The following is a 27,944-nucleotide window of genomic DNA, read 5'->3' on the forward strand; positions in this document are numbered from 1 at the left end:
AACGAAAGACCAGCAACCTTTCATTTCTGTCTCTATTTTATGTACTTTAATTTCACACTTCATTTCATTTCATACACTTCTATTGGTGAATTATGCAACTTTGTAAGCTATCTTGAATTTCCTTTTTTAGGATAAGGTGGCATATACATATGAGGCTTTAAGGTCCAAAACATCATGGCTGGGAAGGAACTTACTAATGAGGCTGGAGTTAAGGCATGTGACGGTGATAATGAGTATGTTATTAGGACAGTCCCGCAGCCACTACAGGGAGTCAGCCAGATCTCAGCACAGGTCGTGGTTCTCTCTGGTGTGTACTAGTTATATGATGGGAAGCATGTTAATATTTTTCATCTTTAAAACAGTGACCTCTTGGTATTTGGGGGACACGGTGTAAATGAGGAAAGCACTTAGCACAAGGTACTCAGTCAACATTTGCTATTGTCATCACTATCTTTTTACAATTCGTGATCAGATCTGCCGTCGGAAAGTTCTCCCACTCCTCCGCAGCTCTGCGCCCTTCAGTTCCATACCCAACAGAGGCCGCGCAGCTGCGTCTCCCCTGATATGGATCGTATCTGGAGTGTACCTCGGGGTGCAGAACAAGTATCTCCAGCCCAGTTGCTAATTACTAACAAGATGATACTCAAAAGCACAGGCTAAGGCGGACCCACAACTGTTTTCGTTCCTTACCCCACCCTCGACTCTGCGCTCCGCTGTATACAAGAGAGGCTGGCAAGGTGATAAGGGGTCTTCGGGAGCCTGGACTGAAATTCGGGAAGGCGAAGGAGGTGGGGATTGCCCTGAGAGTCACCGAGCGAGGCCAGTTTCCTCCGGCTCCCACCCGAACTCCTGGCGCGGGCTGGGTGGGATCCAGGGCACCTGGAGCCTCCTCGCCCCTCCACCTCCGCTTCCGACTTCAGCCCCGGGCCGATGCAGGCACCGGGAGCAAAAGGCGAGAGTGGAGGGAGGCGCAGGCCTCCGCGGACTACGGAGTAGTGAGGGCAGGTTTCGGGGAAGAGCTGAAGAGCGCCACACATTTCCTCGGGCGATAACCATCAGCGCTTGTCAGGTGGTGGTGCGGCAGAGTGTGCGCGCGCAGGGAGGAGGGCGAGGGGGCGCGCTCACACAAAGTTTGTGCTGCGGTGCGCCGCGGTCGGGCTCGCCCAGCTGGGAGAGCGGCGGGTGGGCGGCCTGGACGAGAAGACCGGGGCGGAGGAGCTCGGCAGGCGGCGGCGGCGGTGACGGCGGCGATGCGCCGCGCCGCGCTGAGCCAGTCCCGCCGCGCTGGGTGAGGTGGCTCGGGGAGCGCGGCTGCGGCCATGGGCACCCTGGGCAAAGCGAGAGAAGCTCCACGGTGAGTAGGCGCGCCTGTTTCCTTTCTTGGGGCGGGGGTCACGGCGCGCACGACCCCGGCACCGCGCCGGGTGGCTGGCACGGCGCCATCTCCTATGGGAAGCTGCGGGCCCGAGGGGCGGAGGGCGGCGGCCTCCTGGGGTCTCGGGTTAGTCCAGGGCGACGGGCTCGAGGGACGGACGCGCCCGGGTCGCCCAGCGCAACTCGCCCGACGGGCTGGGGAGGGAGCCCGGTTGTGCGGACGGGCGCCCTGAGTTGATCCGGCGATCCCCGGAATCGCGGTAAGCGACTGGATCCGGGGTCCCTCGGCGCTGGGCCCATGGGACTCCCACTCGCGGACTTTCCGCGCCCCGCGCACCTGCCGCGGCCCCGGCAGCGCCACCTGGCGGTCCGTCCGGCTCCGCGGATGTCTGGAAAGACAACTGCGTTTGCCGCCGGCGCGCAGGGGTCGGCGAGGCACGCAACCGTTTGGGGGGAAACCTACACTCCCCTCACCCACCGTGATCCTAGGGACATGTTTCAGGAGGGACTTGGGGTGACAGAAAATGACGGAAAAGTGACCGTGAGTCAAAAATCTGTTGGCAGGGTGAAGAGGCCCGGAAGGGCCGGGCAACTTTGAGTTTGTTCCCCAGAGGGCCAGAACCGGCCAGCTGCCTGAGCTTAGCGCAGGGCCGGGCGAGCTGGGCCCTTCCCACCTCCATCCACGCAGACTCTTGCACCTAACATGCCCCGTCAAGCAGGAAGCGTTGCCCTGCTGGACCTCCTGGAACTAAAAGCGGGGCCTCTTGGCCCCTTTTGCCCTCCCCTGCCCGGCCCGTGAAGGTCCAGCGCTGTTTTCTGCCTGGGATTGAGAGCAGGGGGCTCCGGTCAATTAAATTCAGCCTGTATTATGGGAGGAGGGAGAGGACAGGACTGGAAGAAATCCTCACTAGAAGCCAATAAAAGCCATCTTTCACTGTCAAGAAAACTGTGGGAGTTTCCCTTCGTTCTCTTTGTCCATTTCTCCCCTCACTCTTCTGGGCTGAATTTCATAAAAAGTTCAGCCCGAAAGTGTGACCTCCACTGAGGTTCCTGAGGCTGGAGAGGACTGCACCTGAATCAGTTCAGAGTTTTGAAAATCTCCTTCAGCAAACTAGGTAGGGCCTTAACCAGCTGTAGCCTCAGGGAACACTTACAGGTTATTTCTCTCCGGCTTTTTTTTTTTTTTGTTAAGCTGGTGAGGAAATATTTGCCTACCATCCTTTAAAAATACATAGGCGTTTGCAGACTAGAGGCTGTTGGTTCTATGGATTGGAAAAATACCCTTAGACCTGCCTAAAAGAAAGTGGTTTATAAATTCTTATGTATAGCCATTTCACCAGAAAAGACAGAACAATTTGAAGGTCTGTCACAAAGCAGCCAGTCAGGAGACAGCACAACAAAATTGCCCAGTTTCCTAATTTATGGTGCACATACGTCTCATCTTCCAGGCCTCTCTGAATGCTGTCTGGGTTTCAGCAGTTTCTCTTCTCCCTGGTTTCTCCTGCCCAAGCCCTCTGAGTCTCAGCAGCCTCTCTGCCAACTGCATCTCTCACCTTCCTTTGACCTTCCTCCTCCCTAAATACTCCCTTCGTTTTGGGTAAATGTTACCAGCCCCTCCTAGTTCTGGCAAAAGCGTCTGCCTTTGAGAATCACCTCCTGGACCACAGTGGTTTCCCCTTCAGGTGACCCTGGGAAACATTACTCAGATTAGAGTCAGGGCAGTCTTCAGAGTCCTGAATGGTTGATGCTATCAATGAGGGAGAAAATGGAATTTTCCCGGGATTGGCCAGTCGAGAGACAGAGGTGGACAGCCACCTCCCCGTCCTAGTGGGAAGAGATGCATATGGAGACAGCCTCATTGCCGTGGCCTCATCTCTCCGAGCTTAAGAGAATGTGGAAGGCGTGTGAGATTAGAAAAAAGACTTCTAACCAGAAGGACTTTCTTTTCATCTTTCCCAACTCTGCCTTGGGAGGACGTCTTAAAGGTGAACAGACAGCAGCTAAGGCTAAAAGCTGACTCATCCCAACAGTGGATAACCAGTGCCAACTTTAGGATCATCACTGCTTCTGCGGTACGAAGAGAGCCTGACATGGGCAGAGGAGGCCTGGCTTCTACCTGGCTCGGCACTGGGGCCCCATCCCGTTGTCTTTCCAAGCTTGGACTTCCGCAGGCATGGTTGAAGGGCTGGGAGAATGACCTCGGAGGGGCTATCCAGCTTTTTGCTAATTCTGAAGTAGTGAAAGATGCACAGTTCCAGGCACAGTAAATTTTTATTAAACAGAATCAGAGAGGTGTCAAGTACAAGTCCCAGATCTAGTACGTATGAGTTATACAGCCTTGTCTGTGTCACTTAGCCTCTTTTAGACTCAGTTTCAAATCATGAAATGGAGATAACATCTTGGCTGTAAGCTTTGAAGACTATGTAAATCTCCCTCACAGAGCCTGCTGTTATCAGAGGTACTCGTTCCGGTGGCCATTACTGTTTCCTTTCATTTTCAGATACTGATCTGATCTTGGGGCCATCACAGGGCCTGGGTGAAAATCAGCAGTGGCCAGAAACTTGATCAAGTCTTATAATACCAACTTGATCTTTCAGCAATCACTGCCTTGGGCTAGCAGATCCTAAGAGCCAGTTTCTGATTGGACTTCACTGAGCCCATCCTAGGTCAGAACAGGTGGCAGCAGCCAATGCCAGACCAGTGTTCTGGAGCTACTTTGAAAAGGAACTCGAAGGGCCTGATGTTCCCTCCACGAGTCTGGTTGTGCAGTAAGTGGTCCCATTGTCTTTTAACAGGGTGGTTTCACCAAATCCATGTGTATGTCAATATTTTATTTTGATCCAAGTACTTCTTCAGCCCCTTCTGGGTGACATTACATCTTATCAGTTACAGCTTTCCCCCACATTCCACCTGGAACTGGTTCTCCCTCCTCTGAGAACATCACTCTTCTTGCCCTTGACATTCACGGGCCAGTTATTTAAGATTTGTAGAGCTATCTTTTCTTGGTCTGGTTCTCATTCTCCAGCTAGATTTTTGTATTAAGGAACTTGCAGATGACCTTCATACTACAACAACTGACATATAAAGAGTGTGTTTTGTAGTTTGCAGAGTACCTTCACAGACTGTCTCACGGGTCCTCTCTGGTCTGTCACATGTGTGTTACTCATAGAATAAGTACTTATTGATTAATTGTTGCCGTCATATGTTTATCAAATATGTGTAATTGAAGTTATGGATCTGAGGTATATTTCTCTGGTAATAAACATGATAGCCAGAGACACAGTAAGCAGGGGAGAAGCTGCTCAAAGGAGCAACAATACCCATCATTAGTAAACCTTCAGAGATGATAGATATGTCTCTGTGTATGTTATGTTTATTTTTTTAATGGAGGAAAAAATAAAATGCTCAGTTAACCTATTGATATTTTGCAACAACTTGACTTTTACTCTTGAGGTCATGACCAAAGATAAAGCTAAGTGAAAGTGGATGAAGCTGCCCTATTGGGCTACTAAGCCATTTCCAGATTCAGACTTGTCCTTTTGCATTCACGTCTGGATAAAGCTCTTATAATCAGTAAGGACTTGATAGAATGATGTTTAATGATAAAAATGACTCAATGACTATCAATAATGAAAAACAGAATCTTAGAACCCACCAAGATTTAGCTTATTATCTAAACACCACCTCCATAACCCTCACCCCCTGCACACAGGTCCTCAGTCTTTGTCTTTTCCTCCCCACATCCTTAAACATGTTTTTGAGGCCACCTGACTTTCGACAATAACTCTGGTATTGCTCAAGATGGATGAATTTAGCTGAAGATGGGACCAAACTAAAACAATTCTGAAGACCCAAGTCAGTGGTCTCTGAGCTAAAATGAAAATTTATTGCTCGGAGCTAAAACCTACCAGGATTGTCTTGCATCTGCCTCTCCCCTTCAAGAACTGGAGAAAGCGGGCCAAAGCAACCCCAGTCTCAGGCTGAAGAGCCCAGCTTGCAGCCCTGGAATCTCACCTTGCTATTTACTTGGGAGATATCCCTTTAACAGCCAACCAGTCCGCTTGGTGCCTTTACCAAGTGGGAGGGGTATGTCTTATCTGCCCAACTCCCGGGATTAATTGTTTTATCTCCTTTTCTGCTCTGTCTGCCTACAGAGTGCGGAGCTGTCAGTGTGGTCTGTCCCCTGGCTGCTCTGCTCTCATTCCCTGCCTCTTCTCTTTCCCTAGGAAACCATCTCATGGCTGCAGAGCAGCCCCTAAAGGGAGACTAGAGGCAAAACCCGCCAGCAGCCCCCTTCCCTCCCATCCCGGCCTGGCCCAGATCACCCAGTTCCGAATGATGGTGCCTCTGGGACATTTCGCCAAAGGAGCCAGCCTGGACGATCTCATCGACAGCTGTGTTCAATCTTTTGGTGAGTTCGCAAACTGCCCACGTGCATAAATGGGGCTCTTTTACTTTGTTCTTCCTTAAAAAGTGCTTTATAGAATAGCAACCTACATTGCATTTGGGGTTTAAAAATAGCTTTCGAGCCTTTGAAATGTTGGAGACAGTGCCTATGGCACATGACTGTGTGGGTGTAATAGGTCGTGATGAGAGGTGCGATTTAAAGCGAGAAAAGTTAGTGAGGAGAGTTTGTGTTTCCAATTTTCTCAGGATGGAGGTTTTTCTCGTGATGAAAAATATCATAAAATGGTGCATCTGGCGCTTTTCTGTTCTTGTGTTCTTGGGGGCACACAAAGACGAGCAAACGCTGTTACCAGACAGCAGACTGGATCATTGGGTGGCAAAGTCTGAATAATTCCCCTCACAGTCTCAAAGGGTGGCTGTGGTGGAGTAGGAAAGGGCTGAGTAAGGCCAAACCGTCTGTGCCTGGGAGCTGCTGGCAAATGAGCAGTGCGATCAAAGACTGGGGATCTGAAAGGAGCAGCCAGACGTGTCAGCAGGGAGTTATCTGGATGCCGCCCTCTGTCGTCACCCGACACACCATGGGGGTGAGCAGCTTCGCGCAGCTGACGAGGGTTATCGGCAAAGATGCCCTATTTGAAAAAAAAAAAATTGTAGGCACGCTCTTTTGATTGTTACATGTGAAATAGTGATGGAAAAGTACTAAACATTTGTTCCCCTCCCTGAAAAAGGAATGATGGAAAATTCATGGAGTTCTGTTATCACTGGTACCCACTCTGCCCCTTTGGGACCTCTCTGTCTCCCACTGGGAAGCCGATGAGCTTGTGTGGGTCAGCTCAGAAGCCCCAGACCACCCCACCCTGGCACCTTCCAGGTGTCCTGGAAGAATTGATCAGATTCCAGGTGCTTGATAGGATCCCAGGTAGCATGACTACGGGATTGTTAGAACTCAGAATGAGGGATTTATTCATTGGCTGGATCTGTGTTCCCTTGTGGCTCAGCTGGTAAAGAACCCACCTGCAATGCGGGACACCTGGGTTCGATCCCTGGGTTGGGAAGATCCCCTGGAGGGGAAAAAGGCTACCCACTCCAGTATTCTGGCCTGGAGAATTCCATGGACTATATAGTCCATGGGGTCACAAAGAGTCAGACACGACTCAGCGACTTTCACTGGATCTGTGTAGTGCTCGGTCAGACTTTATTTGTAGACTTAGGAAAACTGGACATTTTGGCGATTCTCCTTTAATTGGATTTAGCAAAGCACTGAATAGTCTCCATGATTCCAACATTGATTTAAACTAGTGGTTCTCAAGTGTTCCTGTGAAATCATGTGGTGGTTTTTGTGGTCACCCAGATTGCTGGGCCCCACCCCCAGACTGGCTGTTCGCAAAGGTCCAAGGTAGGGCCCAAGAACTTACCGTTCTATCAGTTTCCCAGGTGATGCTGCTGTAGTTGATCCAAGAATCTCACTTCGAGAATCACTGCATTTTTGTCTTAGACTTTTTAACTTGGAAAAGAATGAGCATATTTTTTTTTTACTAATTCAGCATTAAATTCTAATTGAATTGTTATTTATTTATACTTTAGTCTTTCAGCTAAAGATGAATTCAGGAGCAAAATAAATGGCTTTCTATTTAACCTCTTTGGAAAATAACCATACAAGGACATAAACTAGAAGCCAGCGGGGTGGGGGGAAGCATGGCGGTGATGAGCCATTGTTCATCAGGCACTTGACTTTCACCTGGTTCCCAACTCATAAGCTGCAAAGCTGCTCACACAGTCATGGTTGTCTTATTTATCGGTGTTTGGCAGGGCACTGTGACTATTTCATGAATGAGCATTTTTATCCTCTTTCCATTTCACTGTTGAGGAAATAGGACCCAACAATCCTGCCGTCTTTCTTCCTCCTGCGCCAGTCATGCAGTTGCCCTCTGGGTTCAGGGCTGTTTTTCTAACCTTCAAATCGTCCAGCCGTCAACCTGAAAAATACAGGAGGGATTCTGAACCCCTGCAAAATAAGCAAGCCTAACCCATCCCCTCAATGAATCAATCCTAAGAGGGCTAAAGATGTTTCCTGGGTTATACTGAACTGAAAAGTACCTTAAAATCCCAAAGGTATAAAAATCCCATTGAGTCTAATGGTCTGTTAACCATTATCATGAAGCATAGATAGTCCCTAATTAAGCCCCTAATTGCACCTGACTGGCTGTTGCATGAGGAGAATTACAGTGACCGAACCCCTTTTCCATTATTCAAGCTTAGAAGTCCTGAGGAATGCACTCTTTAGTGGGGGAAATATGCAAAAGACAGGGCAATGATAAGCTAAGGCATGCAGGAAGAATAAATTCGGTAAACCATGAAGACTTGGAGTAAGTTCACTCTAGGGTTGAGGACGCATATTGGGGAGAGCAGCCACTCTCTGCTCAAATCTCTGAGCAGGACTGTGAGAATGCTGCGGGAGGCAGGAAGGTGCCATCTCAAGGCAAGGCTTTGCACGTGATGTCCTGAAGGGCTTCCTGCCACAGAATTTACATGAAAGAGGCAGAAAAGAAAAGACACCCTATGTCTGGAGGGAATGGGAGCCAGCACCTTCGTCTGTGATTTTGACTTTGGTTATCAGTTGAGTTGTCCAATGGAGGAGGGGGGTGGAGCTGGAGGGGGTGGGGCTGGGGATTCAAGCGGGACAGTGACAGTCAGCCAGCCGTGTCACTTCTGCCTTTGTAGGTCTCCTCGGAGATGATCAGAGAATAGTAATGAGCGAGGTTAATTTTTTTTTAATTTTTTTGAGACATCTTACTGGTTATTTTCTCTGATTAGTATAGAAGAGTTTTGCTTTAGAATAAAACAGTCTGGCTTAGTTTTTCTTCGTGAGTTTAGAAGTCTTCTTATTTGAATACCCATGAAAAGAGGGAAATAGCACTGTTGAAATGTGGGGGAAGTTTTTTTGGGGGGGGTAATCTCTCCCTTTACACTCAGGTTTCAGCCACTCCTCCCACCAACTTGGAAAAAAAGGTAGAGGGAAAAAAACTCTTTTGAACATAAAGACTGATTAGTTAATTTATTAGTTAATTTATTTTTTACTGCTTTCTCAACCTCACCGTGGTGTAGATGCTTTGAATTGGCTATAGCTTTGCAATCCAATATGGTAGCCGCTACCCACATGTGACTATTTTATGTAGACATTTTAATTAAAATGAAATCAAATGTAAAATTCAGTTCCTAAGCCTCAGCAGCCATATTTCAAATGCTCAAGAGTCATGAGTGGTACCTGCTGCTGGACAGAGTAAATAGAAAATATTACCTTCTTTGCAGAAACTCTGTTCAATGGTGCCAGCCTGGCTGGACGGTTGACTCAAAGCGGAAAAGCAGTGTGGGATTTACATTCTTCTAGCAGCTCCAGCTACTAGACTCTAAGGCATCCTGGGCATTTGGCAGTCTACACAGATGGCTTCCCCTTTAGAATTATTAACCATTAATTACCTCCCACACTGTTCTCAGAGGAAGGACTTATTACAAGGCTTTTAAGGGTGGATGACCAGCACGTGCAAATTAAGAGTACTCTTGAAGGTACTAGTAAGCCTCCCAGTGTCATACACAAGGTTACAGATCTGTGATTAGAAATTCAGAGTCTTGAGTCATCGTGTGTTGCTTTCACCATGAAACAACCCACTCCCACCTTCTGTTTTAAGCAGAGGTCATGCTTTTACATCCTCACCGTATTATTGCTGGTGAATCCACTCTTCCACAGAGCATAATGAGGCAGATCATCACAACCTGGTACGTTTATGTCAAATGTATGTGAATCACACCATCTGTTTCAGAGGTAGGAAAGACCTATGAGATCATCTGAGCTCTTTATAATGTTTTCACTTTGTAAGAGAGCTGCCAGCTTTGAGAGCCAAATGGAAGGTTTCAGATATCCCATTTCTGGCCCCCTCTGAACGTAAGACAACTGTGACACCATCAGAAAGAAAACTGCAGGCATGTCCCAGTAAGGGACCCTCAGCAAGCAGTCCTCCTGCTCCCAGGTGGGGCGTGAGAAGAACCTCAGCGTCTTTGCCTTACATATCAATGAGAGAGGAAACACAGTGGTATCTTATTTATCGTGTATGTGTATGTTTGAAGGCTATATGTATTGATTTTCTTTTAAACTAAAAACAACTGTGAAATAGGTCTGGTATTACTATCTCCATGGACAAACAAGAAAATAAATAAAACCTATGAGAATTAAAACAACTTCCTTCATGTCTCCCCTCCCAGAAGACTCTTGCAACCTGAGCTGGGCCATGCTTGGGTTCTCCTCCTGGGGCAGGCCTCCCCTCACTCAGGGGAGCCCTTCAGGCCACACAGAACACATCTGCTCTCTGTGCCCACGATCTGCAGGCTTGGTGTCCCCTGGATTAGAAATTAAATTCCATTCAATGCAGGAAATAGTTATTGAGCCCTATCTATATACCAGGTATCTGCCTGAAATTCTCTCTCAAACAAATTCTGAGTTAATTAAAATTAGTGTATGCATTGTGTCTCCCAAAGAAGAAACCCCCGAGACTGGTAGGTTTACTTCCCACACCACTGACAGGTATATTTCCTGCAGTTGGTTGTTAAAAGCTTTGTATAGACATCCGTTGTTAAAAGCATTGTATAGACCTCAGCTAATTAAAGATAAAACACTACATCTATTTTTAAAGTTAGAACCAAAAAAGCACGCACACTCCTGTTGGGACTACAGTTCCCTCCATGGCAGAGGCAAGGTTCAGGGTTCCTCCACACTCTGCAGCTTTAGTCTGCACCAAAGCCAGATGTCCAGAGGCAACAGAGGCACAAGGCCAGAAGCCAAGGGCCATGACACTGAAGGGCACTCAGACCCAAGAACCAGCAACTCCAAGGAACAAAAGCAAGTGTAGGGTCAGGAAGGCTGGCCGTTGTGAGTACAGGCCCTTTGTGAAGACCACAGTGGTACCAGTAGCCTCCTCAGTGGAAGTCCCATCTCTGGGAGTCTTAGCTGCAAGATTTCACTGTAGAGGATGGTCCTTAAGGCACCCACGTCCTGAAGCTTCTGGGCATTAGAGCAGCTCCCACGTATGACCGTTCTTATCCCTCTGGAGTGAACTCATGTGATGAGGATGCTGTGTACTCCAGGGAGCCTTTTTGCTGCATTTTTCCAGGCTGGCATGTCTGCCCTGGGTGTGAGACACAGTGACTGCCAGGCCTGAGAAAGGAGGAGATGGGAAGGCCCCTCCACTCACATCTGTGCTGTGTTGTGCGATGGTGTTTAGAGCAGACCTCCATCTGCAGCAGAACAGAGGTGGTCCTCACAGTGTACATGCGTAAGGTTGACAGTGTTCAGGAGGGCTGAGCATTTTAGTTCAGAAACGCCAGCCAGAGAAGTGAGATTACTGAAAGGAAAAGAGAGACAGGTAGACAGGGGACTGACGGTGGTTGGACACTTAATTTCTGCCTGTTCAGCAGAGCACTGGACCTTTACCCGAACTGGCCTCATCCACGGTCACATCCTGAACTGGTCTCCTCCGTGTTCACATCCACCTCAACCCTGTGAGGTGGATATTATTTTTGCTTTTTTAATTAATGGGCATTTGAAGCTCAGGAACATTATTAACCTGTGGAAAGTGGCCTCCCTCATGAGTGGGAGCTCTCCCAGCTGCTGAGGTCCGGACTCTCGTCCCAGAGTCCTGTTCTCTCCACTCTACCGGAGTTCTCCAACTTTAACAGGAATAGTCGTCGTTGTGAGGTGTGTTCAGCATTCAGATTCCTGGGGGTCAACTCCAGGATTTTCCATTAAGCCTGCAGTCACTGTGGCTTTGAGGAGGTGACCCACAAACTGATTTTGAGAAACACCATCCTACAGCACACATACCTGCTTCTTGGACATATCAGAGCATTTTCTCAGGCTTTCTAAGGAAACATGGAAAGCTTGAAGAACACAGATCCTCTGAAAAACGATAGAGCAAATAGCTTTTCAGCTCTGTGAACTGGACAGTCGTGAGGTGGAGCCAGCCTCTTGGGCATGTCTGAAGCAGTCCGTCCAGATCTAACAAGAGAAAGGCCCCTGCCCCTGAGCAGGTTTGTAACACTGTGCCCACTTCCTTCAGATTTACCTGCATTTCTATCCCTTCTCAGCTGTAGGAACTCTCTTGAAAACTCTCGCCTGTCAGTCTTTTGGCCGTGGAATAAACAGAAAGTGGGTGTCTGCCGTTACTGTAGTTTGGTTCCTGGCCCGCAAGGGCAGCATTCCCAACCTGCATTTCCATCTGTACGCCACGCTCAGCCCAGTTCACTGTGGTGCTGGAGGGCCTGGCTTCTTAGCGTGTGCCTGTTCCCCACAGGTCAAGACTCGGAAGTAGTGGCTTAACCGGGGGAACTGGAGCCGTGCCGCCTCTGAGCACTGCTCCAGGAATGCTGCTTTTCCAGCAGACTTTTTAAGGCCCTCTGTTGACATGAAGGTTATTAAATTCATGATGGAAACACATTAGGAAGTATTGTGAAAGCAAAAGCAGTATGTTCAGGGGACTTCCCTGATAGTCCAGTGGTTAAGACTGTGCTTCCAATGTAGGGGGCTCCGGTTTGGATCCGGGGTCAGGGAACTAAGATGCTACATGTCACACAATATGGCCCCTCAAAAAAGAGCAATATGTTATGTTCAGTTGTTGGCTGAACCAGCAGTGAGGGGCGGTGAGACCACCGGGGAAAAGCATCTGAAGTGCGGGCCTCCCCTCTGGCCCAGCTCCTGAGGGCAGGACCCGCCTGTTTCTTCCTGGAGTGGTTACGGCTGCTGGACTTAGTGCCTTGGTCTGCAGATAGTTTGAGCTGCCAGCTGGATGTGGTTGTCCTAAAGTGGTTAGGAGGAAGACAGCAGGGGAAGAGTGAGAGTGGAAGCAGGTGAGCTTCACACAGCCTCTGCAGATACACAGGGCACCACACTCGAGTGGATGCTGTCACAATCTTGAAAGCCTTACTTTTACTCTGTTACATCTTCAGGAGTTTGGCCAGCCAGTTGCTAAACACAACCATCAAGAAAAATTAAATTATATAAATACAATTATATCAAAAATAAACCCTCAAAACTCATCATTTCCTAATATGTCATCACATTTTACTGTCATCCATTATCTTGAGATGATGTTCATTGTGTCTGTATGGGACGGATGCCGTATGCTGTGTGTGTGCTGTGCTCAGTCATGTCTGACTGTCTGCAACTCACATACCATAGCCTGCCAGGCGCCTCAGTTCACGGAGTCCGCCAAGCAGGAATACTGGCGTGGGTAGCCGTTCCCTTCTCCAGGGGATCTTCCCAACCCAGGGATCAAACCCAGGTCTCTGGCATTGCAGGCAGATTCTTTACTGTCTGAGCCGCCAGGGAAGCCCGTGAATGCTGTGTAGCAGTACGGTTCTCATGTATAGCACATACATGTCAGGCATGTGCTAATACTTGCAGCCAGTAGACACAGCTGCATCTCTTCCCAGCTCCATGGTCATGAAGAAACGCCAGGAGCTTGATGTTGCCTGCTTTGGGAGTATTCACACCAAGGAAATGGGCCAACACTACTAATCAGGGCTTCTTCTCAACCCACCCCTGAAGAGGACATTGTTAAACATTTACTAGCACTTTCCCCAGCTACAGAGGATGCTTACACGGCAAAGGGCCAAGGTAGGAAGCTGAAAACTGGAACTCTTACTTTGTGTTACCTGGTTAGGAGAACTATTATTTGCCTTTGTTTTACTTCTTTCTTTCATCTAAGTATCTTATAGAACAACTCTCCATGTGTTCTTCAAAGAAAAGGAACAATATACCTTAGAGATAGAGTTATGTATCAGTGAAGTTGAGATATTTTCTTAAAGAAGTGACAGTTCTGTGGTCATGAGAGAAGAAGGGGAGTGGGGGTTGGAGGAAGGAGGTGAGGGGGTAAGTTGTATGGTTCAGTTCAGTTCAGTTGCTCGGTTGTGTCCGACTCTTTGCGACCCCATGAATTGCAGCACACCAGGCCTCCCTGTCCATCACCAACTCCCAGAGTTCACTCAAACTCATGTCCATCGAGTTGGTGATGCCATCCAGCCATCTCATCCTCTGTTGTCCCCTTCTCCTCCTGCCCCCAATCCCTCCCAGCATCAGAGTCTTTCCCAATGAGCCAACTCTTTGCATGAGGTGGACAAAGTACTGGAGTTTCAGCTTTAGCATCATTCCTTCCAATGAACACCCAGGACCGATCTCCTTTCGAATGGACTGGGTGGATCTCCTTGCAGTCCAAGGGACTCTCAAGAGTCTTCTCCAATACCACAGTTCAAAAGCGTCAATTCTTCAGCGCTCAGCTTTCTTCACAGTCCAACTCTCACATCCATACATGACCACTGGAAAAACCATAGCCTTGACTAGACGGACCTTATGATAACAGGTGGTAAATAGACTGTTGGGGGTGGTCACTGTGTAGTGTATACAAACACTGAATTACAGTGCTGTATACCTGAAACCTATATAACATTAAAAAGGTGTCACAGTGGAACTTTAATACTGAGAGATTCTCATTCTAGAGTCAAAGTTATCCCTCTGTGTTTTTATCTCTTAATTTACCTCCTCTAAAACTTCTCCGTGATTAAATTTTCCCTTATTTCTGGTCAACCAAACCTCAGTTTTGTGGCTCTGTTCTTCATGTGTTTATATATTGTATGCTGTCACTCTTTGTTTCTGATTCCATCTGCTTAATCATTTGCCTTCGTATCTCTCCATGTGGTAACAGGTACTATTGATACAGAAAAGCAAGCGTTGAATGTGTTTTCATAAGTTTAATGCATACTATATTTCTAATTTTGTGAACTGTTTATATCCTTTGCCTAGTTATCATTTGCTTAATGATTTCCTTATTAGAGGTTTGCAAAAGCTTTTTATTTTATTTTTTAAGCCTGTTAACTGCTTGATGGGTATTTTCTACTGGCAATCTTTTTCCTCACTCCTTTCCATTTTTATGTTGGTTTGGGGTTATTAATGAAGTGAAATTTTACATTTTTATGTAGTTAAATTGTTGATGTTTTCTTTTTTCTGTTATCTTTTCCTGTATTAACTCTAAACTTGGAAAAACAAAAAGTCCCTGTTCCAAAGCTTCGGTGACTGTTCCATTGTCGTTTTTGTTATTCGTCCATTTATTTGGCTGCTGCGGCCTTGGTTGCAGCATGCGGGCTCTTCCTGTTGCTGCGGCGTGGCGTGCGGGCTCTCTAGGTGTGGCATAAGGGCTAAGTGGCTGTGGCGCATGGGCTAGGTTGCTCCACGTCATGTGGGACCTTAGTTCCCCTACTGGGGCTGAAACCCTGTCCACTGCATTGCAAGCAGATTCCTAACCACTGGACCACCAGGGAAGTCCCTCCATTGTCATTTTAATCAAAGTTTTATTAAATCCATTGTATGATGAGGGCTTTCTGGTGGGTCAGAGGGCAAAGCGTCTGCCTGCGATGCAGGAGACCCAGGTTCGATCCCTGGGTCGGGAAGGTCCCCTGGAGAAGGAAATGGCCACCCACTCCAGTATTCTTGTCTGGAGAATCCTGTGGATGGAGGAGCCTGGTAGGCTACAGTCCACGGGGTCACAAAGAGTCGGACACGACTGAGCGACTTCACTTCACTTTTTATGATGTAATTTCATATTCCACTGTTGTAGATGTTTGGTAAAAGTTTGTCGGTGGTTTTCAGTGAAAAAATAAGAAACTTTCAGTTTTGTTTTTGAAGTTGGCATTGGCTTAAATCCAGAGCACTTAGACTTATCATTCTGTAACTCAGAGCCTCAGTTTCCCCTGTTGTCATATTCCTGAAATGATTTCTGAGACTGAAAATGCCATAATCAGGCTTCAATTATGATGTTGAATGTGAACTTGAAAGTCCTTTGGGAACTTGTATATTTTTAAAGAAAGTACTTTTGATTATTAGAAGAGTCAGTATTCTTGGGCTGAGGAATTAGAAGGCCAACCAAATTTAAATCCATTTTTCCCTAAATTATTAGACTGAATCTATGTTGTACTTGCATAGGTGCTTTTATTGTGGTAAAGTGTACATAACATAAAATTTGCCACTTTATGCTATGCTAAGTAGCGTCAGTCGTGTCCAACTCTGTGTGACCCCATAGATGGAAGCCCACCAGATTCCCCCATCCCTGGGATTCTCCAGGCAAGAGTACTGGAGTGGGGTGCTGTTGCCTTCTCCGTGCCACTTCATAAGTTCTTGTATTTACAAAGATCTGACTAACTCACATACTTACATTTTTCTAGCTTTTTCGAGAAATAGACGTACATCACCGTGTAAGGTGAAGGTGTACAGCATGATGGCTTGATTGATATATACTGTGAAATGATTACCACAGTAAGTTTAGCTAACATCCATTTTCTTGTATTTACAAACATCTAATTGTAACTCAGTTCTCATGTCTTACTTTTAAAATTTTAATAGCTTTTAAAATTACATTCACTATAGAAAGCTTACAAAACACAGACTTGTAAAAAGAAAATTGCATTCATCCATTCTACCACCAAAAGCAAGATAAACACTATTGACACAGTTGGGTGTGTCTTCCTAGATTCTATTCTGTGCATATTTATGTTCTGCAATCATATTAACTTTTTCTGGTAGGTTGGCTATAATTAACTCTTTGCTTTTCATAATTCACATTGTAAACAATTATGATCTTGAAATCAATATAAAGAGGTGTACTAGCATACAGAGTTGCTACTCCATTCTAAAATTGATCTTAAAAAATAATTCTGGCATAATCTCTTCATGTATGAGACATAAAAATGAAGGTTGCTTGGCAACTAAAATGATTCTAATGAGGAATTAAAGATATCACAAGAAAAGAAGAGTAGTTACTCATTTCTTTTCAGGGCTAAATGCTAATTGAGTTATGATAACTATGACTGATTATAGTTATAATAAACGAAGGAAACAAATGCTCCCATTAACTTAAAAGTCTTGAGGTGAGCTCTTTTTTCCCTAATGAATAGGAAAAGTCAGATTGCTTTTGCTAAAGGGAAGCTTTCCTTTCAGAAACCAGGAAGAATCTTAGGGCCTTGTTAACTTGCTGACTCTTAAGAAGAAACAACTGGGAAAGATACCTAGTAGAAACTCAAAGATGCTACAGTTTGGTACATCTGTGAATCTTCTGCGCAGTAGAAGAGATGGTTGGCAGTGGTGTGGGGGAGGCCATGTTGTCTGCTTTGGTTTTTCCAGAGAGTGGTCCAGGGCCCTAGGGAAACTGCTGAGGTTCTTACCAAAGTCTTCAGGCAGAAGATGCTGCCAGGATGGAGCTTCCATTGTAGAGACAACAGTGATTAATTGACATAAACAGAGAATGGGGACCAGAGGCACTGTTCTTCAGGAGGAAGAGGAAGCAGAGATTGGCAGTTCTAGAGTGAAGGTGAGAGTGGAATAACCAGAGCAGTAAGGCAGCCAGGGGTGAAATCATTTGGGAATTTCTTGGGTGAAGGAGCAAAGGTCACTATGTCTGGCTTCCCTGCACTGATGTCTCTTACCCTCTGTCCTCCAGGACTTGTTTTTGTAATCTTGTGAACAACCCCATTTTAAGTGGGGCCACGACATTTAAGAAGCCAGGAAATGTCCCAGCATTATGATTTATGAGTTTGTCTTGTTAGATCGGAATACCAGACCACCTGACCTGCCTCTTGAGAAATCTGTATGCAGCTCAGGAAGCAACAGTTAGAACTGGACATGGAACAACAGACTGGTTCCAAACAGGAAAAGGAGTACGTCAAGGCTGTATATTGTCACCCTGTTTATTTAACTTGTATGCAGAGTACATCATGAGAAACGCTGGGCTGGAAGAAGCACAAGCTGGAATCAAGATTGCCGGGAGAAATATCAATAACCTCAGATATGCAGATGACACCATCCTTATGGCAGAAAGTGAAGAGGAACTAAAAAGCCTCTTGATGAAAGTAAAAGAGGAGAGTGAAAAAGTTGGCTTGAAGCTCAATATTCAGAAAACGAAGATCATGGCATCCGGTCCCATCACTTCATGGGAAATAGATGGGCAAACAGTGGAAACAGTGTCAGACTTTATTTTTTTTGGGCTCCAAAATCACTGCAGATGGTGACTGCAGCCATGAAATTAAAAGACACTTACTCCTTGGAAGAAAAGTTATGACCAACCTAGATAGCATATTCAAAAGCAGAGACATTACTTTGCCAACTAAGGTCCATCTAGTCAAGGCTATGGTTTTTCCAGTGGTCATGTATGGATGTGAGAGTTGGACCGTGAAGGAGGCTGAGCGCCGAAGAATTGATGCTTTTGAAGTGTGCTGTTGGAGAAGACTCTTGAGAGTCCCTTGGACTGCAAGGAGATCCAACCAGTCCATTCTGAAGGAGATCAGCCCTGGGATTTCTTTGGAAGGAATGATGCTAAAGCTGAAACTCCAGTAGTTTGGCCACCTCATGTGAAGAGTTGACTCATTGGAAAAGACTCTGATGCTGGGAGGGATTGGAGGCAGGAGGAGAAGGGGACGACAGAGGATGAGATGGCTGGATGGCATCACTGACTCAATGGACGTGAATCTGAGTGAACTCCGGGAGATGGTGATAGACAGGGAGGCCTGGCGTGCTGCGATTCATGGGGTTGCAAAGAGTCGGATACAACTGAGCGACTGAACTGACTTGTTAGTTACAGCTGCAGAGCATCCTTAAATCTGATGAACAGTTAATTATTTTGGTTAATTCTGCATTCACTTATTTAATGCCAGATGCGTAGGGATGTTTTCATGCTTCCTTCCCTCATTCTCCGTAGCTCACTAGCATCCTGAGCTCCAGATTTACTCCATCTAAATCTGCTTTGGTGGGTTCCTCATTGACCCTCACTCCTAGGTGTTTGAGGCCACAGTGAGTCACTCTAGCTTCTGATTGTTGCTTCCCAGAAGAGAGCTGTAGTTCCCACATTCCTGGCTGCTGGACTTTGTCCTCTGCTATTGCCAAGGATGAGCCAAGCGCTTGGTGACTGGAGTTCACCTGACTGGTACTGCTTTAAATAAACCTGAAAGGACCCCCTCCCTGCAATTACTGTGCCCATGACTCTCCCAGCCTCTCTGTCCCCTTGGCTCAGAGTCCTGTTACCTGGCCAGCAAGCACCAAGTCTGCCTGAGATAGACTTAGCTTCAGTTAACTGAGAAAGTGTACCCTGAAACTTGTAAGAAAGACAGAGGAGGATTCTCTAGACTAAATGAGATTTAAGGATATGTTAACCAGTCATAATCTGTGAACCATTTTTCTAAATATACACACACATATATTCATAATTATTTTTTAATTATATGTACTTGGAAATTTATATGCTAGTGACTAGATATTTGATGATATTAAGTAATTACTATTGATTTTATTTTAGGCAGATTAATGATGCATTTTTTTTTTCTTAGAAGTTCTTTTTAAAAATACATACTGAAATAGTTACTAATGATATATCATGTTTGGGAATTGCTTTTGAAAAACATGAGAGGGAGATGTGAGTGGCTGTATAGATGGATTAGCCATGTACTGATCATTGTTGAAGCTGGGTAGGTCCATAGAGGTCCCTTACGTTGTTTTTGCCTACTGTGGTGTATGCCTATAATTTTCCATATTGACATCTTAAAGAGAAAAGTATTCTCAGAGCTAAGAAAAACAGATGGTTAAGTTCCAGAAAATTCAAAGGAATCTAGTCTAATTTCTTGGGTGATGAATTAGAGTGCTATGCCTGTCCTAAAGAAGGAAAAGAGAGTCCAGAATAAGATACTTTGGTTACACAGGCTTCCCTAGTGGCTCAGAGTAAAGAATCCACCTGCCAATACAGGAGACATGGTTTCTATCACTGGGTTGGAAAGATCCCCTGGAGAAGGAAATGGCAACCCACTCCAGTATTATTGCCTGGGAAGTCCCATGGACAGAGGAGCCTGGTGGGCTACAGTCCACGGGGTCCCAAAGAGTCAGACACAACTTAGTGACTAAGCAACAACAACTTTGGTTGCATAGCACTGAAATACTTATTCATGTCCTGCACGTGATATCCCACAGTCAGCCCATTCCCTGTTCACCACTGAGATGCTGATTTCCTAGTATCCAGAAAGACCAAAAACAGAACTGCAAACTTTAATCTTCAATCCTACTGTCAGAGGCAGAGGAAGGACTTGGAGTTAAGTGACTGAGAGAATGTATTATTCTCCTCCCCACCCCACCCCACCCCACCCCACCCCACCCCACCCCACCCCACCCACCCATACACACACACACGCACACACACACACACACACACACACAGCTTTAATCACGGGAATGCCATGGTCATGGTAGAACTTGATCCCAAGAAGGCAGTGAATGGATTACAGCAGAGGCCACGTGAGGCCACACTACATCGTGGTCTTTGGAATCCATTCCTAACTCTTCTATTTACCAGCTGTGGGCCTTAGGCGACTTACTTTACTGTAGTTTTCTCATCTGCAAAACAGATAATAATGGTAAGGCTTTTAAAGGTCATTTTTGTTTAGGTGAAAATCAAGTGTCTTAGCTTGGTTTTCTCAGAAGCAGATCCTGAGACAAGAGTTTGAATCCGAATAGTTAACGTCAAAGATAACTCTAGGGAAAGCTGGGAAGGCCGTTTACGCGGGGTGTGTTGTCAAGTGGGTTATTGCTCTGGAGTCAGGGTAGGGGGTTCCGGATCTATCTTACTTAAGGCAAAGGAACTGGGGTACTTACATGGTTAAGGACTGCTTCTAAGGGATGGTAATTCTCCACCATGTCTGGGCTGCCTTGCACACAGGTGAGGATGCAAGGGGCCTCCCAAGGAAGCCCTCAGACAGGTGGAAGTTGGGTGGGCATATACTATAATGGGAAGGCCTAAGAGTATATGGGTGAGGCACTGATGGCTCTGCTGCAGTCAAAACTAAATGCTCAGTAAACGTTGGATGGGCAAATACAGACTGCATATAGACCTGGATAGATTCAGAGCTGGTTAGTAATTAAAATCAAAGTGTGTACATACAAACATGGGCATGGATGGGTGTCATTCTGCAGATGTAAACATTTATGAGTGGCTCTGGACATTTCATCAAATTTAAACACAATCTGTGGTTTTGTTAGACACACTGATGGAAATACTATGGATTAGATGGATTTATGGATTAGGTAAAAATCAAAGTTCAGGAAGATCAATAAGGAAGAACAAAGAACTTGGATGACACTTCAATAAGAATAAATGTCTTGCACTTACATTTAGTAATATTGCTTTGTATATATTCTGGATGAAAAAAAAATAGATTGTCATCTTATGAAAAATATCAAAGGATTTTAGTAGATTATTAATTCAGTATGAGCCAGTAGTGCCATGTGACTTCTCAAAAGGTTAACATAATCTGAAATTGCATTCATAGAAATAGACTTTTCCAGTTAAGGGACTAATACCCTGATTGAATTATGAGTTCTAGTCCTAATGCTCACACATGAGAACATTTTGCACTTAGTAAGTTTCTTAACATTTCTGAGACTCAGTTTTTATCAACATGAAATTTAATACATAACCTCTGTTTTGTTGTGAAGTGCATATCTTAAGTAGAATGAAATCATTTATGTAAAATATTATCAGAAACTATTATAGTAGACAGGGCTTCCCTGGTGGCTCAGACGGTAAAGAATGTGCCCACAATGCAGGAGACCTGGGTTCGATCCCTGGGTTGGGAAGATCCCCTGGGGAGGGGAATCTTCAGTACTCTTGCCTGGAGAATTCCATGGACAGTGGAGCCTGGTGGTCTACAGCCCACGGAGTTGGAAATAGTCAAACATGACTGAGCAATTAACACTGTTGTTATAGTAGATAATCAAAAATAGTAGATAAGCAAAATGTTGGGGTTAGGGTTTAGGGTTAGTTTATAGACTTGAATGTTAGTGTATCATCTTCCTAGATTAATAATGCAGACTATCAGAGGATCCATAATTGCATCATGGAGATACAAGATGGAGATATCTGATCAAAATGGCTGGGTCAAAAAAATTCCCAGATGTTGTCCTAATGGACACATGCAAGTATGAGCTTGTGAGTGTGACCTAGCGGGTAGTACTGTAAGTTTACATTGTACATGAATATGAGCTATATTAATAGGTATTTAGTCAGTAAGACCCAAAAAAGTGATTTTCTCATTGTTTTCCAAATATTAGGGCAGTGATAAATCCAATATGGACTCTTATGGAATTTATTGAAGGAATACAGATATTTGATATAACTGAAGAACAGGAGTAGAAGATACCTGTAGGCCTTGGAAACCTCTAGAATTAGGGACTAGAACACTATCATGAGAAACCAGAATGTATTTTCTGTCTCTTTTTTCTTTGTCTGACTTGCTTCTCTGCTTATCAGCTTATCATTTTCTTTCACTGAAGATTTGTTTCCTCCCAAGTCATAGAATGTGGCACTTAACAGCTTCAAATCCTGTGTCTTTAACCATTAGAGATTTAATATTTTTTTCCTCAAGTTAGTGAAAAACTGTCAGTGAAGAACTTTGATTAGTTCAAATTGGGGTAGATGGCTACTACTACCTAAACCAATTAATTATGGCCACAGGGGTGGAGTAATTTTAGAACATGATTGAATTTGGGGAAAAAATTTTTGCTACATGTTTGCTGATGTTCTGGGCACATTAAAACAGTATCTGTCTATTACAGCAAGATCTGGCCAAACAGTATAGAGTATAGGGTATTATTAAATTTAGGTTTAGTCTCTGGGTTTTAAGATAAGAATGGAAGGCTAGAAAGAGTACAGAGAATATAAATAGTTAAAGAATGATATAGAAATAAATTATATGGGGATATAAGATGACAGCAGCTGAAAAGAAAACAAATTACTGTCTTTTTCAAATTCTATTTTTTTCAGTTCAGTTCTTAATCTTAACAGTGTTAAGCATGTGTTTGTCTTGATAATGTTATGCATAGAAGAGATAGTATGAGTTGTTTACCTCCAGAAGAACAGATACAGAGTCAATAAACTAAAATTTCACCAAAGAACTGAGGCTTCTGATTTATAGAAGTATTAAATATCAAAACAGTTCTGGCTCTAAAGGATTATTGAGTATTAGAAGTATTTTTCTGCTGTGAACAACTATAAAACTGGATATAACATGTGAAACAACTATTTTTAGGTATTAGAAAATAGGACAGACTTGTGATTATGGATGAAATGGAAAGACAACCTCAGAACTCATCTTGACATTCTCCTGGAAACGCTTTAAAAATTATTACACAGAAGACTGGAACTCAGCATCTTGCCTGGCAGAGGAAGTAGAGTTTGTGTTCAGGGCTTCTGGGGTGGTTGGAATTTATGGAATAGGGTACTGGAAAAAAGGGATCTCCTTTAGACTTTTGCAAAATGTTAAACTGTGTACAAATGTGGTAAGACTCCATAGTACCAAATAGTTACTGGGGTTCTGTAAGTCAAAGGAGGTCTTATAGTGTGAAATATTGCAGTTTGGAACCAGCCAGAATGTAGGAGATAACACCTGAGGCATTCAGTTGAGACATCAAAAGATCACACCACCAGAGAAGGAGTACTAGAGCCCTGGGATAGGTGCTACTCCTGAGCCACCCTAACAAAGCCTAAATCCAAGCTTTGACAGGGTCAGTTTTAAAGCCCCCGTAAATTAAATGTGGCTATAAATTAACATGATACAGATTCTCAACGTTGTATGCACAGTGCCTAGCATATAATATAAAATTACAGGAAAATTTAAAAAGCAGGAAAATGTGAACCATAACCAAAAGAGAAAAAAAGGTTAATAAAACTAGACTCAGAAATGATGCAAATGTTGGAATTAATAAGTAGGGAATTTAAAATAGCTGTTATAAATGTGTTGAAGGATTTAAAGTAAGGTAAACAGAAGAGTAACTCGATAGATAAATGGAAACAATAAAATCAGAAGACTGACAGCATCAACTGTTGGTGAGGATGTGGAGCATCTAGAACCCTTGAACATTATGAATGAGATTATGAAATGATATAATCAGCTTGGAAAACTGTTTAGCCATTTCTAATAAATATACACCTACCCTTTGACCCTTCAATTCCACCCCTAGGCATTCATGCAAGAGAAAGGAAAGGTATAAGTCATATCATGGACTTATGACATATAAGGTATGATGTGACTTATACAAGAATGTCCATAATATTAGGTTGATGAAAAAGTAATTACGGTTTCAGACTGTGAATTTTAAATCATTCTATTAATTGCTTTTGCCATGAAAATCCAAAATTGGAAACAACCCAGATATCACACATCATAAAGAATAAACAATATGCCATGTATACAACAGAATACCTACTCATCAATAAGGATTGAACCACTGAAAGAGTCAGCACTGGTTAATTGCAAAAATGTTTTGCTTTGTGAAAGAAGCATTGCACACAAAAAAATACTGTATGATTCCAATATATGAAGTTCTAAAATAGGTAAAACTAACTTATGATTTAAAGAAAAAAAGAAAAATAGTTTTATGGTTGCGTGAGTAGGAGGAACTGACCAGGAAGATAAGGGAACTTACTGGGTCATAGAAATATGCTAAATCTTGAGAGGGGTTTGGGTTATCAGGATGTAAGTATTTGTCAGAAGACATAAAACTATATGTTAAAACATATGCTTTTCACTGTACCTCAATAAGATAGAAAAAGTTATTTAAAAAACAAACAAACATGCAAACTGGCTAGCATAAAAAGTTCCTTCTGTAAGGACTTCCAAGTGAGAGGAAATCTTTTCACATCCGGTCCCGTGTGGTAGAGCTTGCTAGAAGGCAAAGCCAAGACTTTTCAGGGCCTACCAGATAGCAATGACTAACTTCTCTTTCACCTCTGGTTTAATTCTTTGGGTTCCTCTGTGATTGTGTGTTGATCAAATAAGTGAGGGCCAAGATCTGAGGAACAAAATGTGTAGTGACTCAGAAACCAGAGCCCCTCCTTCCGATAAATACTGGCAGGGTTGGGGAGATAACTAAGACTCTACCAAGAACATCCTTGTTTAATCAGGTGATCTGGTGCTAGTGAAATGCTCTATGAAGCACCACGAGAACCAAAGAGGTGAAATGGCAAACTCCTTGAAAGTTAATTCGCGAAACAACGCTGGTGCAGAAGAGAGGTTCATTGAAACTGACCAAGAACCCACACGTTTCATTTTAATCATACTTTTGAATCTGTTCCAGTTGTTTTACTGGAGTGGCTGAAATAGTATAAAATGACTGGTGTTCACTTCCTCATGGGTCGTCTCTCTGGCAGAAATATTATGAGTGGTAAAAGGCCCAAGAATTGGGTGGTGGAAAAGGGAGAAAAAAACATGTTTTCCTACTGTGGATAAAATGCCCCTGACTCAACACCAAAGAGCAGGGTCATCCCTACATTGATGCCCGAGAAGAGTGGACAATTCCCAGGGTTCCAGGGCAGAGGGGAGAGAGAAGATGTCCCAGATAGGCAAAGACCCTTAATCAGCAAAGCCTGTGGAAGGGCCTGGGAGAATGGGCATCTTTATGTTGGAGTGTATGCAGGGCCCTGATCTCTGGCTTCAGAGATAAAATATCCCCTTAGACTGTGGTTGTGCAAGCCCGAAGAAGAGAGGGGTTTGCTAAACAGTAGGAACTCCCTTGGGTCAGAACAGTTTTGTGGTCCTCTGGTTTACCCCAGATTGATTTCTTTCATTAAAATTTATTTATTTATTTATTTAGCTGTGGCAAGTCTTAGTTGTGTCATATGGGATCTTTGATCTTTTGTTGCACCATGTGGAATCTTTAGTGGAATCCCACATGTGGCATGTTCCTTCGCTAGGGATCAAAGCCAGGTCCCCAGCATTGGGAGCACAGAGTCTTAACCACTGATTCACGAGGGAAGTCCCCCAGATTGATTTCTGATCTGGTTCTGATTGTGCTTTATGAATTAGAACTAACCAGTCCTCACTGAGGAGTCCGTAAATGTTGGCACCAGATCACCTATTTGTTAAGTACTTCCCTGGTGGCTCAGATGGTAAAGCGTTTGTCTACAATGCGGGAGACCTGGGTTCGATCCCTGGGTCGGGAAGATCCCCTGGAGAAGACAATGGCAACCTACTCCAGTACTCTTGCCTGGAAAATCCCATGGATGGAGGAGCTTGGTGCAGGCTACTGTCCATGGGGTCGCAAACAGTCAGGCACAACTGAGCAACTTCACTTTCACTTCACTTTCCCATGAGTCCTGATGACAACTGGAAGGCCTCACCATTGACTGCTGAAATTAGAAATGTCTTCAAAGGTTATTTAGTAGCTTGCAGACCTGCCCCTTCCTTAGCAAGGAATAAACTTAAGTGGTCTAAAGCAATCTAAGCAAACCTGAGCAACCATCATACCTTTGGAGAGATTTTTTAAAATATAAATTCTATGTCCATCCCTGAATATTTTGATGGAATAGATAAGAGATAAGACCTTGGGATTTATTTTGAGGGAGGTCATTTGGTTTATTTTTTTGTTTTGTCTTATTTTTAAGCTCTTTTCACTTGAAATGTGAGTCAGATTTAATATATTCACTTGCTTCTGGATAAGTCTGAACATACTCATCCTAGGATAGAAAACCTTTGATTTTTTTTTTTTCTTTTGCCCTGAAACTCTCCATTAACATTAAGGCCACCTCACTAGAAAAACAAAACAAAGTCACCCACTAAAGCCGAAAATTTGACCTGGTGGATTTTTTTCATTATGTTATCTTCTCTCAGAATGACAGATTATTATGCAAATACGAGTGAAGGGAAATTGAAGTCTTCAATACCTTAACACAGATAGATCTTTCCTATGGGTTCCACAGGTGACCAGGTGTGTGGAAAGGTGGGAGGTAAAGGGGAACACTAAGTGAGGAAAGCCTTGAAGTGTTTCCTGCTTATCCGTCTGCTCTAGACTCATCCAAAATGGCTATGGGGTCATAATTTTACCTGACTCACGAGCATGAATCAGGGTCACAGCTGCCAGCTGGTGCCTAGGAGGGGACAAAGATGAAATAATAATATTGACCCTGCTGTGACCAAACTCTTAGTCAAGCATCTGAAGCCAAACCTTGCCAACGTTCAGTCCCGTCTTTGCTGATGTCTTGTACATTTTGGGGTCTGAATTTGATTGAAAGTGGACGAGCCAGCATCCCTGTGACAGATCTGGGAAGCCCTAGAGTCATGGCTCTCTTGTAATCAGATGGCCTTCTGTATGGTTCCTTGGCTTCTAAAGCAGTCTGGGAAGGTTGATGACGAGGAAGGAAATTGAGAGTTAAGATGCTCATGCTGGCAAAGTGTGGGAGGAAAATTAACTTCAAGTAACTGAGCTTCCTGAATTACAGCAAAATTAGGCAAAACCAGCCTTTATTTCATGCTCTGATATGACCTCACTGTAGCAGCAAGCATGCATACATGCCCACATACACACTCACACGCCTACTCACATACTCTGTAGCATTCCCTTGGTAGCAATGCAATTAGGGAAAAGATGCAAAAAGAAACTAAGGTTCTAGGCTCTTTAGAAATGATCCACCTTGAAACGAGCCTTTAGGGCTCAGGTTGTAAGACACGACTACCTGCAGTTTTAAAAGATTACTGGGTGAGAGTTTGCTGCCTTCTTCTTTGTGTGGATAGACCATCTGCTTTTGCAGAATTTTAAAGATCAGAGTAAGGGCCCCTCCCCACTTTGGTATATTAGGTCCCCAACACTTTGACCCTGACCCATGTTTCCATACCTACCTACAGGTGCTTTCTGATTCAACCCAGCTGGCTTCACAATCCTTTCCTGGATATACTTTGAACTCTCTCATCTCCAAGAGTAGAAACCATTTCTTCCCTCACCCAGAATGTCTTTACCTCCATCTTAGTTTGTCAAGGTTTGACCCCCTCCTTCAAGACCCACCTCACATGCCACCTCTCCATGAAAGTTAAGTCGTTTCTTCTAGTCAGATCTAGCTTTCCCCTTCCCCCACACTGCCTTAGTGTTTTGTTCGTACCTTCCTCCAGGCCCTTCTTGTGTTCTGTACCATGTTATAGCTGGAAGCTTCTGGACGGTTGCTAGAATAGGACCTTGGTTATCTGCACCCCGCTCAGTACCAGGCACAGCTGTCTTAGAGCAAAGATCCTGGACTTGTGATGAGAGCATCTGAGCTTGGAGCAGCAGC

The 27,944-nt window shown here is 44.4% G+C and overlaps 1 protein-coding gene across 1 annotated transcript in view; it reads left to right on the forward strand.

Annotated features, from left to right (window-relative positions):
• Positions 1–1,259: 1,259 nt before the first annotated feature.
• RASGRP1 (RAS guanyl releasing protein 1) overlaps positions 1,260–27,944 on the forward strand; it is a 77,209-nt gene continuing 50,524 nt past the window's right edge. The window contains exons 1-2 of the mRNA XM_040226969.1: positions 1,260–1,354; positions 5,601–5,785. Coding sequence (XP_040082903.1) covers positions 1,320–1,354; positions 5,601–5,785 — 220 coding nt within the window. The 5' untranslated portion in view covers positions 1,260–1,319. The remainder of the gene's footprint in view (positions 1,355–5,600; positions 5,786–27,944) is intronic.

The sequence above is a fragment of the Oryx dammah genome, unplaced genomic scaffold (genome assembly GCF_014754425.2).
Source record: "Oryx dammah isolate SB20612 unplaced genomic scaffold, SCBI_Odam_1.1 HiC_scaffold_26, whole genome shotgun sequence".
In the NCBI taxonomy this organism is placed as follows: Eukaryota; Metazoa; Chordata; class Mammalia; order Artiodactyla; family Bovidae; genus Oryx; species Oryx dammah.